General features: G+C 32.9%; 2 protein-coding genes across 2 annotated transcripts; both read right to left on the bottom strand.

The window, feature by feature from the left end:
• Nucleotides 1–7,890: 7,890 nt before the first annotated feature.
• LOC105255094 (nuclear export mediator factor NEMF homolog) lies at nucleotides 7,891–12,225 on the bottom strand. The gene is made up of 10 exons (XM_011264188.3): nucleotides 12,058–12,225; nucleotides 11,545–11,716; nucleotides 11,251–11,453; nucleotides 10,070–11,148; nucleotides 9,808–9,988; nucleotides 9,349–9,647; nucleotides 9,068–9,260; nucleotides 8,642–8,960; nucleotides 8,276–8,541; nucleotides 7,891–8,206 (listed from the first exon to the last, which is right to left on the bottom strand). Exons 1-10 carry the CDS (start codon nucleotides 12,111–12,113, stop codon nucleotides 8,008–8,010), a joined length of 2,967 nt encoding a protein of 988 aa, XP_011262490.1. The 5' UTR covers nucleotides 12,114–12,225; the 3' UTR covers nucleotides 7,891–8,007.
• A 533-nt stretch (nucleotides 12,226–12,758) lies between these two features.
• On the bottom strand, nucleotides 12,759–13,801 carry LOC105255093 (40S ribosomal protein S16). The gene is made up of 5 exons (XM_011264187.3): nucleotides 13,724–13,801; nucleotides 13,583–13,627; nucleotides 13,370–13,501; nucleotides 13,033–13,147; nucleotides 12,759–12,961 (listed from the first exon to the last, which is right to left on the bottom strand). The coding sequence occupies exons 1-5, from the start codon at nucleotides 13,730–13,732 to the stop codon at nucleotides 12,816–12,818; spliced, it is 447 nt and encodes a 148-aa protein (XP_011262489.1). The 5' UTR covers nucleotides 13,733–13,801; the 3' UTR covers nucleotides 12,759–12,815.
• Nucleotides 13,802–19,205: the final 5,404 nt, after the last annotated feature.

The following is a 19,205-nucleotide window of genomic DNA, read 5'->3' as shown; positions in this document are numbered from 1 at the left end:
CTTTATCCCTGGAAGTGATACTCCCTCTATGAACATTAACAACAAAATATGAACTACAAAACAATTGTCCACGAAAGTTCTCAGAGGATAACATATATGTCCCTCTGATAATATAAATAATATAAATAAAAATATAAATAATTTAATTAATAATAATTTATTATATAAAAATATTAATATGTTCTCTCTTTTCCTTGCTATTATTTATATTATATATTTATATTATATATTTATATTATATGTATAAATATTACATTTAAGTGTGAGTCCAAGAAGCAAATTTCGGATATTCACTGTAAGTCAGCCGCTCTTCGGGCGATCGGGACGAGATTTAAACGGTAGTGCCGCGAAATGGTGTAGAATTTTAGGCAAAAAGAACGAAATCGCGTCTGGAAGTCGAGATATAAATTCGCTGTTTTTCGTCTGCGCGCGGACGGTCGAAATCGTGCACGACGCCGCGCATGTTGCCTGCCTATCTCGCGCGATATTCACTGTAACGCGGCGAGTAAAATGGCAAACCGAATGTAATCGTTCGATTAATTGATTAAATACTTATATATACCGAACGAAAAGATGAATCGGAATGCAATCGTTCGATTAATTAATTAAATATAGATACTACGATCGCGGCGAAGCGGTGGGCGGGTCGCTCTCCGAAACATGATGGTGGTTTGCGATATATCGCGATTGTTCCGTGATACATTAATCGTTCATAATTAATTAATTTAAAATAAAATATACTTCTATTTAAAATGTCGCGTGTATATATAGTACGCAAAATATTTCGGCAGAGAATTATCAAATAATATCATATGTTTGGCCTTGACGACGTATAGAAAGCGGCTATACATGTCATAGCTTTGCCATCATTCACACGGTGACACTCGAATATAGAAAAATATTTAACAACATGATAATTAAGTAAAGAGCATTAAGAGCCCACAAACCAATTCGTTTCTTATAATTTATATTATCAGGAGAATATATTTTGCGAGGAGGTCGATGATGCGTTGATGAACTCTTTACAAATCATGTTCTCCTAATAACGCAAACGTGAAAATTTTCGAAAATTTGTTTCTTATAATTTATATTATCAGAAGAATATATTTTGCGAGGAGGTCGATGATGCGTTGATGATCTCTTTACAAATCATGTTCTCCTAATAACGCAAGCGCGAAAATTTTCGAAAATTCGTTTCTTATTATTTTATATTATCAGGAGAATATATTGTGCGAGGAAGTCGATGATGCGTTGATGACCTCTTTACAAATCATGTTCTCCTAATAACGCAAGCGCGAAAATTTTCGAAAATTCGTTTCTTATAATTTATATTATCAGGAGAATATATTGTGCGAGGAGGTCGATGATGCGTTGATGACCTCTTTACAAATCATGTTCTCCTAATAACGCAAACGCGAAAATTTTCGAAAATTCGTTTCTTATAATTTAAATGATCAGGAGAATATATTGTGCGAAGAGGTCGATGATGCGTTGATGACCTCTTTACAAATCATGTTCTCCTAATAACGCAAACGTGAAAATTTTCGAAAATTCGTTTCTTATAATTTATATTATCAGGAGAATATATTTTGCGAGGAGGTCGATGATGCGTTGATGACCTCTTTACAAATCATGTTCTCCTAATAACGCAAACGTGAAAATTTTCGAAAATTCGTTTCTTATAATTTATATTATCAGGAGAATATATTTTGCGAGGAGGTCGATGATGTGTTCATGACCTCTTTACAAATCATGTTCTCCTAATAACGCAAACGTGAAAATTTTCGAAAATTCGTTTCTTATAATTTATATTATCAGGAGAATATATTTTGCGAAAAGGTCGATGATGCGTTGATGACCTCTTTACAAATCATGTTCTCCTAATAACGCAATCGTGAAAATTTTCGAAAATTCGTTTCTTATTATTTTATATTATCAGGAGAATATATTTTGCGAGGAGGTCGATGATGCGTTGATGACCTCTTTACAAATCATGTTCTCCTAATAACGCAAGCGTGAAAATTATCGAAAATTAGTTTCTTATTATTTTATATTATCAGGAGAATATATTTTGCGAGGAGGTCGATGATGCGTTGATGATCTCTTTACAAATCATGTTCTCCTAATAACGCAAACGTGAAAATTTTCGAAAATTCGTTTCTTATAATTTATATTATCAGGAGAATATATTTTGCGAGGAGGTCGATGATGTGTTGATGATCTCTTTACAAATCATGTTCTCCTAATAACGCAAGCGTGAAAATTTTCGAAAATTCGTTTCTTATTATTTTATATTATCAGGAGAATATATTTTGCGAGGAGGTCGATGATGCGTTGATGACCTCTTTACAAATCATGTTCTCCTAATAATGCAAGCGCGAAAATTTTCGAAAATTCGTTTCTTATAATTTATATTATCAGGAGAATATATTGTGCGAGGAGGTCGATGATGCGTTGATAACCTCTTTACAAATCATGTTCTCCTAATAACGCAAACGTGAAAATTTTCGAAAATTCGTTTCTTATAATTTATATTATCAGGAGAATATATTGTGCGAAGAGGTCGATGATGCGTTGATGACCTCTTTACAAATCATGTTTTCCTAATAACGCAAACGTGAAAATTTTCGAAAATTCGTTTCTTATAATTTATATTATCAGGAGAATATATTTTGCGAGGAGGTCGATGATGCGTTGATGACCTCTTTACAAATCATGTTCTCCTAATAACGCAAGCGCGAAAATTTTCGAAAATTCGTTTCTTATAATTTATATTATCAGGAGAATATATTTTGGGAGGAGGTCGATGATCCTCCGCCGTATGAACCACCTCCGAGGCGGCGGAGGCATCGTAGCTCCCAACATCCCCTCCCACAAATTATTGGTGGGGGAAGAAGACTTTGTCAGGGGGCGGGGGGCCGATAGATCGGTACCCCCTCCCCCGGCCAAGGAGTGATAGGGGGGTACTGTCTCTGGAAGCGTACGCTTTCCGCGGCAGTAAACCCCCCAAGGCGAGTAGGAGCCCTCCGGGGGCGCGGCCGAGTCCTGATCCCTAAAGGGAAAGGAGGAAGCCCGCCCCCGGAGGGACATACCAAGAAAGAGCCCTGGGGTGCTGCCCGAATCTCAACCCCTCTTGGGGAAGGGAGGGTGGCCCACCCTGGGGCTCGGGGGGCCGGGGCTCGAGCGGGAGACTCGAGCCCCGACCCCGCCCCCCGGAAAACACCGAGGAGGGCGTGGCGTGGAGGTGATGCCCCTCTGCGCCACAACTAGAGCAGAAGCCGCCATACAGGCAGAGTGGGCGGGCACTCCCCTCGGGGGGGTTCGCCCACGAGGTTAGGTCGTGTGGGTGGGGGGAGGACGTCCGGTTGACATCGCTACGGCGCATCCGGTCCACCCCCCAAACACCCGAGTAGGCAACCGGTGGAGTTTTAGTGGGTATACTGGTCCTTCAGACCAGGAATCCCACATAACCCGCCCTCCCTACCCGGGGAGTGCGGGTATCCATAAAGGATTTCTCCACCGTTATCAAAAAAAAAAAAAAAAAAAAGGAGGTCGATGATGCGTTGATGACCTCTTTACAAATCATGTTCTCCTAATAACGCAAGCGCGAAAATTTTCGAAAATTCGTTTCTTATAATTTATATTATCAGGAGAATATATTTTGCGAGGAGGTCGATGATGCGTTGATAACCTCTTTACAAATCATGTTCTCCTAATAACGCAAGCGCGAAAATTTTCGAAAATTCGTTTCTTATAATTTATATTATTAGGAGAATATATTTTGCGAGGAGGTCGATGATGCGTTGATGACCTCTTTACAAATCATGTTCTCCTAATAACGCAAGCGCGAAAATTTTCGAAAATTCCTTTCTTATAATTTATATTATCAGGAGAATATATTGTGCGAGGAGGTCGATGATGCGTTGATGACCTCTTTACAAATCATGTTCTCCTAATAACGCAAGCGCGAAAATTTTCGAAAATTCGTTTCTTATAATTTATATTATCAGGAGAATATATTTTGCGAGGAGGTCGATGATGCGTTGATAACCTCTTTACAAATCATGTTCTCCTAATAACGCAAGCGCGAAAATTTTCGAAAATTCGTTTCTTATAATTTATATTATTAGGAGAATATATTTTGCGAGGAGGTCGATGATGCGTTGATGACCTCTTTACAAATCATGTTCTCCTAATAACGCAAGCGCGAAAATTTTCGAAAATTCCTTTCTTATAATTTATATTATCAGGAGAATATATTGTGCGAGGAGGTCGATGATGCGTTGATGACCTCTTCACAAATCATGTTCTCCTAATAACGCAAGCGCGAAAATTTTCGAAAATTCGTTTCTTATAATTTATATTATCAGGAGAATATATTTTGCGAGGAGGTCGATGATGCGTTGATGACCTCTTTACAAATCATGTTCTCCTAATAACGCAAACGCGAAAATTTTCGAAAATTCGTTTCTTATAATTTATATGATCAGGAGAATATATTGTGCGAGGAGGTCGATGATGCGTTGATGACCTCTTTACAAATCATGTTCTCCTAATAACGCAAACGTGAAAATTTTCGAAAATTCGTTTCTTATAATTTATATTATCAGGAGAATATATTGTGCGAGGAGGTCGATGATGCGTTGATGACCTCTTTACAAATCATGTTCTCCTAATAACGCAAACGCGAAAATTTTCGAAAATTCGTTTCTTATAATTTATATTATCAGGAGAATATATTGTGCGAGGAGGTCGATGATGCGTTGATGACCTCTTTACAAATCATGTTCTCCTAATAACGCAAACGTGAAAATTTTCGAAAATTCGTTTCTTATAATTTATATGATCAGGAGAATATATTGTGCGAGGAGGTCGATGATGCGTTGATGACCTCTTTACAAATCATGTTCTCCTAATAACGCAAACGTGAAAATTTTCGAAAATTCGTTTCTTATAATTTATATTATCAGGAGAATATATTTTGCGAGCAGGTCGATGATGCGTTGATGACCTCTTTACAAATCATGTTCTCCTAATAACGCAAACTTGAAAATTTTCGAAAATTCGTTTCTTATTATTTTATATTATCAGGAGAATATATTTTGCGAGGAGGTCAATGATGCGTTGATGACCTCTTTACAAATCATGTTCTCCTAATAACGCAAGCGTGAAAATTTTCGAAAATTCGTTTCTTATTATTTTATATTATCAGGAGAATATATTTTGCGAGGAGGTCGATGATGCGTTGATGACCTCTTTACAAGTCATGTTCTCCTAATAACGCAAACGTGAAAATTTTCGAAAATTCGTTTTTATTATTTTATATTATCAGGAGAATATATTTTGCGAGGAGGTCGATGATGCGTTGATGACCTCTTTACAAATCATGTTCTCCTAATAACGTAAACGTGAAAATTTTCGAAAATTCGTTTCTTATAATTTATATTATTAGGAGAATATATTTTACGAGGAGGTCGATGATGCGTTGATGACCTCTTTACAAATCATGTTCTCCTAGTAACGCAAGCGTGAAAATTTTCGAAAATTCGTTTCTTATAATTTATATTATCAGGAGAATATATTGTGCGAGGAGGTCGATGATGCGTTGATGACCTCTTTACAAATCATGTTCTCCTAATAACGCAAGCGTGAAAATTTTCGAAAATTCGTTTCTTATAATTTATATGATCAGGAGGATATATTTTGCGAAGAGGTCGATGATGCGTTGATGACCTTTTTACAAATCATGTTCTCCTAATAACGCAAACTTGAAAATTTTCGAAAATTCGTTTCTTATTATTTTATATTATCAGGAGGATATATTTTGCGAGGAGGTCGATGATGCGTTGATGACCTCTTTACAAATCATGTTCTCCTAATAACGCAAGCGTGAAAATTTTCGAAAATTCGTTTCTTATTATTTTATATTATCAGGAAAATATATTTTGCGAGGAGGTCGATGATGCGTTGATGACCTCTTTACAAATCATGTTCTCCTAATAACGCAAACGTGAAAATTTTCGAAAATTCGTTTTTTATTATTTTATATTATCAGGAGAATATATTTTGCGAGGAGGTCGATGATGCGTTGATGACCTCTTTACAAATCATGTTCTCCTAATAACGCAAACGTGAAAATATTCGAAAATTCGTTTCTTATAATTTATATTATCAGGAGAATATATTTTACGAGGAGGTCGATGATGCGTTGATGACCTCTTTACAAATCATGTTCTCCTAATAACGCAAGCGTGAAAATATTCGAAAATTCGTTTCTTATAATTTATATTATCAGGAGAATATATTGTGCGAGGAGGTCGATGATGCGTTGATGACCTCTTTACAAATCATGTTCTCCTAATAACGCACGCGTGAAAATTTTCGAAAATTCGTTTCTTATAATTTATATGATCAGGAGAATATATTGTGCGAAGAGGTCGATGATGCGTTGATGACCTCTTTACAAATCATGTTCTCCTAATAACGCACGCGTGAAAATTTTCGAAAATTCGTTTCTTATTATTTTATATTATCAGGAGAATATATTTTGCGAGGAGGTCGATGATGCGTTGATGACCTCTTTACAAATCATGTTCTTCTAATAACGCAAGCGTGAAAATTTTCGAAAATTCGTTTCTTATTATTTTATATTATCAGGAGAATATATTTTGCGAGGAGGTCGAAGATGCGTTGATGACCTCTTTACAAATCATGTTCTCCTAATAACGCAAGCGTGAAAATTTTCGAAAATTCGTTTCTTATTATTTTATATTATCAGGAGAATATATTTTGCGAGGAGGTCGAAGATGCGTTGATAACCTCTTTACAAATCATGTTCTCCTAATAACGCAAGCGTGAAAATTTTCGAAAATTCGTTTCTTATTATTTTATATTATCAGGAGAATATATTTTGCGAGGAGGTCGATAATGCGTTGATGACCTCTTTACAAATCATGTTCTCCTAATAACGCATTTAAAAAAAAAAAAAAAAAAAAAAAATTTCGCGAACAATTAATGTTCGAAATAATTTACGCATTGCCATCCGCGTTTTGTGGGCTCTTAATGCTCTTTACTTAATTATCATGTTGATAAATACATAGAGCCGTATTATTTACCAATTTATTTTGAAAAATATTTATTTCATCTTTGAATATTACAGTATCTGTCGCGATTGAATAATTTATTTATTATCAATTTACACACATAAGTATTTAATTGTTATATAGCACTGGTGCTACCGGCATTTCGTGCACATAGCACGGAACAAAACCAGAAATTGTTCAATTATATATTACCCTCTGAGAACATTCATGAACTTAGACTTTGTAGTTCATGTCCATGTTTTGAATGTCCATAGAGGGAGTATCACTTTTGGGGTCACTCCATAGCTTGGACATGAACCATAGCTCAGACACGAACCATGTATTATTATCGACTTTAATGGATGTAGTTGACGTCCACTTTGTCAGGGAGCGCATTAGGACAATATACCCGTTAAAGCGAGGTGGCCGCTCTCAGGTTTCTCTCTGGTATTATAAAGCTGCAAGTAACTTTAAAAATTGGTATATATATTTACATATTAGATACTCAACTAGATGTTCACGATACAACTAGATGTTCACAAATATAATATTTATACTATATTCATAAATATATTTAAATTGAATTTATATTTATTAATAGTAAATATGTAACACAAAATGTACACATATGTACACAAAAAAATTATTATAATTGTTATACATAATACTTTCACAAGTCGACCCATTTTCAAAAAAAAAAGAAGAAATGATTTATTTCAAGTCTTAATTATATTATAATTTTTATCAATTAATATTCATTAAATATTGTTTCAATGAAATGTTAAAGAATCTATAGTTGAAAGATCTCTAAAATTATAAAAGATGTTATTTCCGAAACATCTTCTTAAATTTTGTATGCTGCAAACAATTAAAAGGAATTTTCAATTAAATATCAATTAAAATTAGAACATTTTAAGCCAAGTAATTATTTTTTTAATTTTTGAATTTGAGGGGCGCTTATTTTCACTTTTCCAGGTATGTTTCTAGCTATTGTCTCATCTTTAATTGCTTTTAAGAGGTCCTTTTCTCGCGAAGAAATTTCTTTGTCTCTGAGAAATACAGCCATAGCCGTTTTGGCAGCTTTACCTCTTCTTCCAATACCGGGAGTTAATTTCACTTTAAATCTGAAATAAATATTGCAATTTATTGTAAGAAATTATTTTATCCGTTTTTTATACCAATAATTGTCTTACTTGTAATTTTGTAAAGTATTATAAGGTGCAACTATAGGTACAGCAAACAATAATTCATCTTCTGAGAAAGGTTTTCCTGTTAATTGATCAAGCATATCAACTTCAGGAATTGGACCTGCATCTTCATCATCAATGTTATCTATACTTTGCATGGATTGCAATGAAACGTTTGGTTTTGAATTGGTCTTCTTTTTGCCTTGTTGTTTTGGACCTGATGGATCTTTAACTTTATTTTTTCTTTTGTCTTCTTTAGCTGCACCTGCCGACTGAGTAAAAATGGAAAAGTAAAGATATATATGTTAGATTATATAAATAAATTTGTAACACATAAATATGTGACAAAATTGAAAGTAAAAAAAATAGAACCTGCAAGACAAGCATTGAAAGTCGTCTGTCTTCTTCATCCTGATCTTTATATTTTTCTTTCATTTTCTTTAGTTTTCCCTTTTGTCCTCGTTTAAAGACAGGTTGCTCCTTTTTTTTGTTATCACATTCATTTTTGTCATTTTTTTCCATCTTTTCTATTTCTTCTATTAAATGTTCTTTTTGTTTTGTTTTGGTATATTTTTCTTTAGTTGATGTATTTATTATAACAGGTTTATCATCTCCTAAATAAACTACATTTTCTTCTGTATCCTTTTGCATTTGTATTAAAGGTTGATTGTTATTAACGTGTAGTTTTACCCTATTTTACATAATAGCTCATATAATATATATCAATTTTAGATATAAAAATTAAAAGTCTTATCAGTTTAATTTATAAAAGTTCAAATATTCAAAGTTTTAACTTACTTTGGGCCTGAAAGATCAATTTTAATTTGTGTATCGGGAAATTTATATTTTACATCTTCATCGTCTTCTTGACATGAATCTTCATTAGTATTATTTTTTGTACATGATTCTGATTTTTCCTGATCTTCTGTTAAGTCTTTCTGATCTTCCTCTTGAATTGGCTTTAACATATCTTTATTTTCTAAATTTTCATCTAACAAAAATTGTGTGTCATTAAAAATATATTAACAACAGTAATAATTTTTTTTATTAAATATTAAGAAATTTATAGCATTATTTACCTTCATCTGAATCATCTTCTATTTCTATCTCTTTATCATCTTCAATTATCGAATCTTTTTCACTTTCTTCATCTATAGTTTTAACTCTTCTCTCATTTTTATGGCGTTCGATAGAACTTTCTTCCAGACGAAACATAACGCCCAATCCCATGATTAACTGACTTTGTGTGAGGTAATTTTTCTTTCCACGTATCATAAAAGATCCAGTAGTAAGATATTCTCCAGTAGGTGCACTTTTCGATACTTGATCATGATGCACCCACCATGCACTAGCTATTACTTTGGAATCCCAGGCTATACTATAAATATAAGTGGAATATTAATCATAATTACAGATATAATTATCATAATATAATAATATAATGACATGAAATAAGAATTTGAGATGAACATATATAAGCATAATATATAAATTTGAAGATAATTGAAAAAATAAAAAGTCAACATGACTCTATATACCTGTATGCAACAGCCATTGTACCAGCCTCTGCTAATGATTTAGGTGGAACAGGATCACCACTGGGATTTTTTATTACGACAGAACTAGCACCAGTTAAATCTGCATGAACATACAAGTCTCCTGCCTTTAGATATCTTTTCACTATTAATTCATTCTGCTGCTGATCTCTTCCTCCTATTACTGTATGGTATAAATGTTTATATATATTAGAATTTATAAAATTTTAACCTAAAGTTTGTTGAAAAAAAGAAAAAAGATTACCTAAATAATTTTCAGATGTAATAAACCAATAGAATTTTTCAAACCAATAAGTTTTTCTTAATTTGTTAATTGTATGTATAGTTTGAACTTCTTTCAATGTTTGCTTCGTCTTTTTTTCTGCCGATTTTAAAGCTTTTCCTTGGGATTCTATTGTTTTTTGATGCTTCCTAGCAGCTGACTTTTTTTGACTATAATAATTTTTAGCATTACTAAATGCTGTATGTGCTAAATCTATATCAATGAGCATAGGCTTAAGTTCAGATTCTTCGTCACTATCTTCATAAGGATCATGTAACAGCAAAGTAATGTGATTTGTTTCCAATTTTAATTGTTTTATAGCAGAAGCAACAGGATCGCCTATGACCTGAGCTTCCTTCAATAGAATTTGAATATCCGGCCAAGACATCTGATTTGCTAAGGCACTTTGTATGGCTAGTATAGCATTATCTACTAAAATTTGATTTCTTGAAATTAATTCTGCTTTTTGCTTATCTAATTCCTGTGATTTTTCCAATGTAACCAATCTCTGATCATGATCTTTCTTTACTCTCTCTAATTTTTGTAAGGCTTCTCTTTCCTGTTGTAAGACCTTTAAATCTAATTTTTGTCCTTCCATTGTAGAAAAATATTCGTCCACTGCAGCATCAAAAGAATCAAATTCTTTGTATGGTTGATTCTTGTACTGCTCAAACAAGAAAGGATGAAATTCAATATTAGCAAATATGAAATCTTCCTTGCCATCTTGAGTCATCTTTGCTTCTTTCTTCTGAATAATATAGCCTTTTGAAATATGCTTCTTTGCATGATCCATGATATTATCTGCATCCTCAAGTGCTAGAATTAATTTTGGCATATCTTTAGTAATATGAAAATCTTTACCAATTTTGCAACCAAGAGTAAATCCAGCTTTAAGTAAAACATGATCAATCACAGCTGAACCAAATTCTAATAATGGATTCAACACTTTTTTAAGATTATGTCCTTCTTTAGCTTTTTGAATATGTTCATGAATTACATTTATAGGTGGCATTGTTGTGGAATGTGCTCTGTCTAAAGGATATTTCTCTCTCACTGCAAATCTAAATATTATATGATTTTATTGATATTTTATATAATCACATATAATCTAGATTGTATATACATACACACACAAATAATATATATATCTTGTGCATATTTACCTAATCTTATCTCCTTCTGTGTGAGGTCTTAAGACATATAAAATTACCATTTCATAGTCAGTGAGAATTATATTACCACGATCATACACTTCTAAAATTATATGATATGCAGCCTCGCCACTTCCAAATTGTAAATTTATTATTCGATCCATACCAACTTGAGTAAGACTCTCCAACCTTTTATTTTTAAGATGTTTGCGCATCTGTATGTAAAATTATATTGATTGTAAGATATATTTTTGTCATTATATATGTAATATTGAAATTATTTTGTACAAAATGATTCTTATTTACCTTCATGGAGAAACCTGAAGGGGCTACATTTTTTGGCCATTCAAAATTCGTCATATGCAGTCTATTACCAGATTCAAGTAAAAGAACGCATTTTTCTTCGCTACGTTGAAAGCGTATGAGATACGTACGATGATCTATGTCGTATATTTGATTGACACGCATGCCAATAAGTCTAAAAAAAATATTTACATGAGCATAAAATAATTTACATAATATAATTTTTAAGTTCATGAAATATTCATGTTATATTTATATTCGAAATGACTTATATTACATTTTAATATCGAAACATTTATCAACATTTATTTAATAAATAACAGTGCAATTGAAAATTTAACAAGTATGACATAATATTTATTTAAATTAAATAAGGTAGCGTATAATTTTGTACTTTCTATAACTAAATTTCTAAATTTCTAAATTTATTCTAAGTTTTGAAAGATTAAATACATGTGTATTTTTAATTATAACCTCTTACCCTATAAAATTCGAAATAGAAAGCCTTTTACTTACTTTTGCAGTTCAGTAACCGAACATACAAGATCATATGTATTAAATCGTGTCTTCATTTTTAAGCAGATTTGATTATCCCTTAGAAAAACTAAAAATCAATGACAGCTTGCATGCTATTCTGCTATCTTTACACAATATGATGTTACACGCACTAGAGTAGATTCGCATCTGATAAATGATACGCAAATATTACATCAATCTTCAAATCAATTTATCAAAACCTTGTGCAAAATTGTTCACATTCTTATCTGTTCACATTCTTATCTGATTTATAGCCTTTTAATTGTTATATTTCATTCAAATTATATACTCGTTTTTTTTCTCTCTAAAGTAAATATAATAATATAATAAACTTATTTTAAATATGGAAAACATATACAAGTGCAATATTTAAAAAAAAATTTCACTATCACTGTAAAATAATTAAAATTAAAAATAAAGCAAAATTATGTATCCTAAAATTTCATTAATTCTAATTTATATAAACATATAAATGATTGAGAGATAAAGTTAAAAATAAAGGAAATTAATAATATACACTTTCTCACTTAATTTCAGTTAATTATATAAAATATAAACAAGTTAAAAGTTAAGTTTTATAGAAATACATTACAAAATTTATTTCATAATTATATTAAAAATTTTGAAGGAAATACATGAGGAAACACATGAAGAAAGAAAATACAACATATATATAGATTTTAAAGTTTTTTTTTATTCAATAATATGAATAAAATGTAATGTAAAATTTGCGGACATTAACGATAAGATTTCTGGTATCGTGCTCTGGCACCTGGACCACCAAACTTCTTTGGCTCGCACCTCCTTGGATCAGCAACGAGAAGAGTACGGTCATATTGGATAAGAATATCCTTTACTTCCTTTTTACTTGCTTCATCAACATCTATAACACAATCATCATATCAGAACATAATAAACTCTCAATAATCAAGTAATCAATATTAATATATTTACATTTTTGATAGTACGCAACAAGTGCTTTAGAAATAGCTTGACGAATGGCGTAGATTTGTGCAACGTGACCACCACCGCTTACTCTCACCCTGATGTCAACTCCAGAAAACTTTTCCTGAAATACAAATATATGGAAAAGTTATATCTTGTACTTGTATTAAAAAAACAAGTTTCTCAAAATTTGTTCTGTTTCTAGTTATGAGTCACTATTTTTAGGAAAATAAAGATCATAAATATTAATTTCAACTACAAGTACAGACAATATATAAATTTCTAAGAACTTGCATTAATTTAAAAAATTTCTATTTACTTTTAAATTATACTAATCATTGCTCACTTTTCCTAACAGTAGGATAGGTTCCTGCAACTTGTATTGCAGTACGCGGGGTTCCACTAGCTCCAGCGGCCGGCCGTTGACGCGGAGATTTCCACGACCTCGTTTGCAATATGCGACTGCAGTCGCGCTTTTCTATAACATAGAAAAAGCCGCATAAGTACGCGAACGTAAGTACGAGACACGCGCAAATTTAACCTCACTTTCACAGCTTACCTTACGTCCGAAGACCTGTACAGAATGGATGGGTTCTTTTTGTTTCTGAAAAGAAAATTAAATGTTAGTTTTTTTTCCGATCAATGTTTCTTTTTATCGAAACAATATTGCAGTCGGTAATAATTTAAAAAAAAAAATTACCTTCTGCATCTTGACGACCCGACAACACGTTGGATGAACAGGAACAGAAAGGAAATTGGTTATACGCCATGTGCAATGTTTTCGTCGATATGACTACGTCGATCAAGCGAGATATTATTTAATCGCAAAATAATCATTTCCGATAGAATAAATATATAGTTCATCCGCCTTTTTGTTGCATTGAAATTTTTAACAATTCTAATAATTAAAAGATTGAATTATAATAATTAGCCTTTTCCGATTCTTGTTAATTTTGTTTAATTTTTTAATTTTTCTTAATTAAATGTAATATTGCATTTTTCATAAGGTTATCACAGATATATTTGAGTACAAACACGAGAAACATTGTTGCTACATTTCAAATGAATATGAATAACACGTCTTCATAAAACCGTCTTCATAAAAATCTTCATAAAAGTTTTCTTACAATTTGAATTTGGCGCTTTTTTATAGTGACGCCATATTTGATATTTATGCGCGCATCCGGGATCAAGTAAAGTCGCGCGTTCGAGATTTCTCGCGTTTTTATTTGTGTAAAGTGAATTCGGACGAGCAAATTAATATCGGGAGTGCTAAATTAAGTGCCGTTGTGATTCGTTAATTAATCAGTAACAAATCATATTCATTCGAGTGTATATAATTCAAGAATGTGCTGTTTTTCATCTTTTGCAACAATGTCCAAAGGTAAGATGCAAATATATTATGTGTCTAAACATTATTTTTACAATTTTACCTATTATCGTTTTTGAAAAATGACGGCAAAAATTATCCAAAATCGCTATTTTATGCAAGTTTAATAAGAGAGATACGTTTAATAAGAGAGATACGATGCAAAATATTTTATAAAGAAAGCAAAAATGAAAATAAAATGTTGGCAGATTGCAAATTAATTAACCATAATTAAGCATAACGATTAAATACAATGAATCATGATTTTATTTGTTATATAATAATATCTACAATAAAAATACCATATCGTTTGAAAAACAATTTTCGTTACAATTATACAGTAATTTTATATAATAATATTTAGGTTTTCGTTCCAAATAAGATGTAGCGATGAACATACACCTCGCGCAGTGGGAGTGAGAAAATACATTTTTTTTGTTGTAAATTCCGCATTGTGGTTTCTTCACTCAGTGTGCGTGTATGTATTTGTATGTGTGTGTGTGTGCGTGTGCGCACGTGTGTCTTTTTTTTCTCTGTCAAGTGTCAATTTCTTTGCCACACAAACACCCGAGATGACACTACGCGTCGCATTATTATTCCTTCTTATCATTTTTTTTGCCTGCTCGTCTCATCTTTTTCTGTCTCATATTTACTTTATATCTTGAAAAAAAGAGGAGTTTTGGAGAGGAAGCGAGCATGCCGTCTCGAGTGTCTCGCTTGTTTCTCGCCTGTGCCTCACGCACGCAATTCTTTCTTCCTTTCTTTCCCTTAGTTATGTGCGGAGAGTGTGTTGTAGAAAGTGTTGGACTATAGAGCGGTCCAACTTTTCACCGAGAGGTCGGCTTTGCATGGCGCGGATATAATATATCCCCGAATAGTCTCTAAATTAACTACACTTAATAGTTAATAGTACCGTAATGTCATCTCAATATATATATCATTGTATTAGTTTTATCATAATATATAGAAAATACATATAACAATTATTTAAATGACTCACAATCAATCATCTTGCCATAACGCGCGTATACGACGAGCACGTGCACGCGGCGCTCGTGCGCGTATACGCGTCTATGTGCGCGTATGCGTGTATATATATATATATTTTTTTTATCTATATATATATATATATATATATTTATATATATTTATATATATTATCGGTGTGTTAATTACATGATATTTTTACACTCGTCGTACAGAGGGAGAAAAAGAATGGCGCGGAGGCTCGAGAGGGTGGGTATGGGGCAGAAAAGGAATAGATCTCTCACACATTTACATTGTCTCTTCGCTCATACTAGTGCTAGTTTAAAAGGAAATTCATCGAAACCTAGTCGACATCTTACAAACATTTTGTCTATCTTGTACTGTAGTACGTATCCTTGCGTCTAGCGAACATTGTCTCGTCATACGTGTGTTTTTTGGCTGGCATTTTTCCACGCCACTAATAGCCTCTTCTATTTGATTAAATTTTGTTCTCTCTTTTCAATTTTTCCCGTTTGATTTGCCTGACTTTCTCGTTGAATTCGATGTATCATCCGCATTTTCTACGCGTATAATTCTGTGCTTTGTAATGTATACGCCTTTTCAAGACTTGTCATGAAAACTTGTAATATGTGTGCGTATTTGTTTATATGTACTTGTACATATACGCGTATTTATATGGACATATAGACGTTGGAAGAGAGAGAAAGATTGTCTTTGTGGTTTTTGGCAATTAGATTTTAACGCACGAAATAATTTTTATATAGCGACAGCGGATGAATCGGATAAATTTCAAAACACTTATTTAGGTATAAGAGTATACATATTGTTGAGTATAAGAGTAATTGCTATCTAGCAAACCGTAATTAAAGTAAATTGAATTAAATAAAAGAGAAGTTGATGAACGAATTATTTACTTTGAAGTATTCGCTCTCCAATCCTATTCACCTGCTATATATCTTTTTTACTAACATTTCTATTTTGATTTAACGATTTTCTTTTTACAATTTTTTGATTGTTATAATACAGAATAAAATTGACAATTCTTCTCTCTCTCTCTTTCTTTTCTCATACTTTTAATATTATTTTGAAAGAGATGTCACGAAAATAGCTTCGTTATTTCCATGATTTTTCCTATTTGTTAATATTAAAATTAACTCCAGGGTCGCCTTTATATTTACATATTTTGCAGATAATTATTATTATGCGTTATAAAAGCTATTATTGGTATTTAAAATCATTCGCATAAAAAATGTTATCTTCTTTTATAATAGTATACCACATATATTTTTGTATTGTATTGTAAGAAACATCATTAAGAAAGGCAATATATGTATATATAATTTGATTTAATAAGTCGTATGTGTAAAATTTCGCAAAATTAATAAGGAATATACAAAATATCCTTACGTTTTGATTTTCACTTTGATTATTATTTTCATAATCGACGAAAGACGACCCTGAAAGAAATCATTTCTCATGATAATTTGTCCTCCGAAAAGATGAACCGTAAGTTTAAATAAGATCAAAAATTTTCCATAAACTGTGCATTTAGTATTCGATCAAAACCGCAGATTTATTTATGATTTTTACATCGACGGCTCTCAAAATTTTCGTCTCATGATAGAATAAATATAGCGCAATTGTTAAAAATCTCCGAAGATTTCGATTAACAACGAAATTCATGAGAAGACTCGTTCGTGTCTCAGCTCTTTTCCCAGTCGCGGGTAATAAGCCAAAAGTATATCTAAATTCATCTACAACTTCTAATTAAAGAGAGGAGGGATACGAAGTTTCTAAAGCCCCCCCATCGATTAAAATGCTCCAAAAGATGTCTTCTTTTTTTTCTTTTTAAATTTTTTTTGACACTATATTGAGCGGAGAGGTATTGCTATATGGTTGTCAAGAAGAATCATGTCATATTGATATGTCAGACGTTCGTATCTCGCCCCTTCGTTTTTCTTTTCGTGTTGCTCCATCACTCTCTCGCTTTCTCTCGCTCTCGCACGCACTCGTACAACGCGATCCTTTAGCCCCTTTTTATTTAACGTTTTTCACCCGCTTTTCCATTTCCAATATACGTGAAAAGGGACGCGTGAGAAGAAAAACAAATGATACAACTGTTAAACGGATATCTAGGAAGTTCTCCTCTCTGCTGTAGGGCTGGACGTACATACGCTCATTTTATAATCTACGAGGAAAGTGTGAAGGAGAAAGGGATCCTCTTACAATTTTATATACACGCACGAGGTCGGGGATACAAAAGTAAACGACATCGAGCACGACAGCAACACACCGACCGATTTATGCAGATTGCGAGACCCATTCTTGACATACATAAAAATATGCGCGAACACCTTTGACAATCATAAATATATATGTATATATACATTTATATTATTATGTACAACTTACGGCGCGGAAAGATTGCTCAGAGAGTCAAGGGGAAATCGGCGTATCTTTTCAAGAAAATATTCGTCCAGCCCAGCGAGGGGATGCGATTAAAAGGATAAATTTCTTTGGGTTTTCAGGCCTCTCGTCTGCAAATTTCAAGTATGTAAAGGGTGTCTTATATAGCTGGCTCTATCGATAATTAGCTTTAATATTTCGTTCTTTCCGTTCTATAGAAAGTGTGATAGAACCAATTAAATCAAGATTAAAGCCAACGTTTTTTTTCGATAAAGCCAGCTCACAGTCCCTTCGAAATTATCGACATTCTAGCGACGCTGATTGCTTTTCGATATCTCGATCGCATCAAGTGACACGTTTCGCGATCGCCTCATTCAGCGATGATTAATGGCACATATGTCTAATGGCTCATTTATTCTCGCCGCGCATTTAGCACTAAATAGCGTGTCCAAAATTCTTGTTACACAACTGCGGTTTCGTATTACATAAAATTCGCAATCAGACAGCTATATTTAGTATTAAATGTGCCGCTAAATAGACGAATCTATATGGCTTTCACCGTTTACTGACCATTCTTAATACTGCTTCCTTTACATGAACTACTTAAAAATACACGAAGAATCCTCGCGAGATATCGCCTTCGCAGACACACGCGAGCGGGACGTTATTCTTCTCTCTAGATCACTTATCTCTTATTCGAAGCTGCAGCTGTGACTTTTGCATTTCTGTGCAATACATGCTTACCCATTAACAGCATTTAATACGCGGAAAAAATTCGACCATGCACTTCCTCTTTGTGGGGCTATCTCGAGAGTCTATCAATGAATACAATAATCGTATAATTTAATCTATCAACAAGAATATAAGTAATTATATTACTTTACTTTTGTTATTATTAATAAATAACAATTTATTCAGATATATTTATATAATTAGAATGACATACAAATTCTCTTGTGAGAAAAAAATGAGTGAAACATTTTTAACATTTATAATTTATGTTAAGGAATTAAAAATATCGTATTTAACATTATTTTGATTGATCAAGAAATCAATGATATCAAGACAAATTAGGAGAGTGACTCTCGAGGAGAACCCTACCCTCATGTGCACGACGAGTACTAGCTCGCGACGCAGTCGTTGAATTAATCGATATCGGAAGTAAGAAGGATCGGGGAAGTGAGGATGCTTTTTTTCCATGTACGAGTACGACACATATAAAATCCATGCTCTTTATACATGTTATTATTGCATACTACACGTTCGCCGCTGCGGGCCACGAGGCGCCTCTCTCCTCTATCTTCTCGCTTAAAAAGTATTTAAATCTTAAAAAGGGTCGGTGGCTGAGGAACGGGAAAATCTACGAAAAGCTCTTGTTGAGCCAGGCTTGACGAACGCGTTTTTTCATGATCGATATTGA

This window comes from Camponotus floridanus, unplaced genomic scaffold (genome assembly GCF_003227725.1).
Source record: "Camponotus floridanus strain SB8 unplaced genomic scaffold, Cflo_v7.5 scaffold13, whole genome shotgun sequence".
NCBI classification, from domain to species: Eukaryota; Metazoa; Arthropoda; class Insecta; order Hymenoptera; family Formicidae; genus Camponotus; species Camponotus floridanus.
The sequence above is the reverse complement of the archived record's forward strand: the minus strand, read 5'-3'. Positions and strand labels throughout refer to the sequence as shown.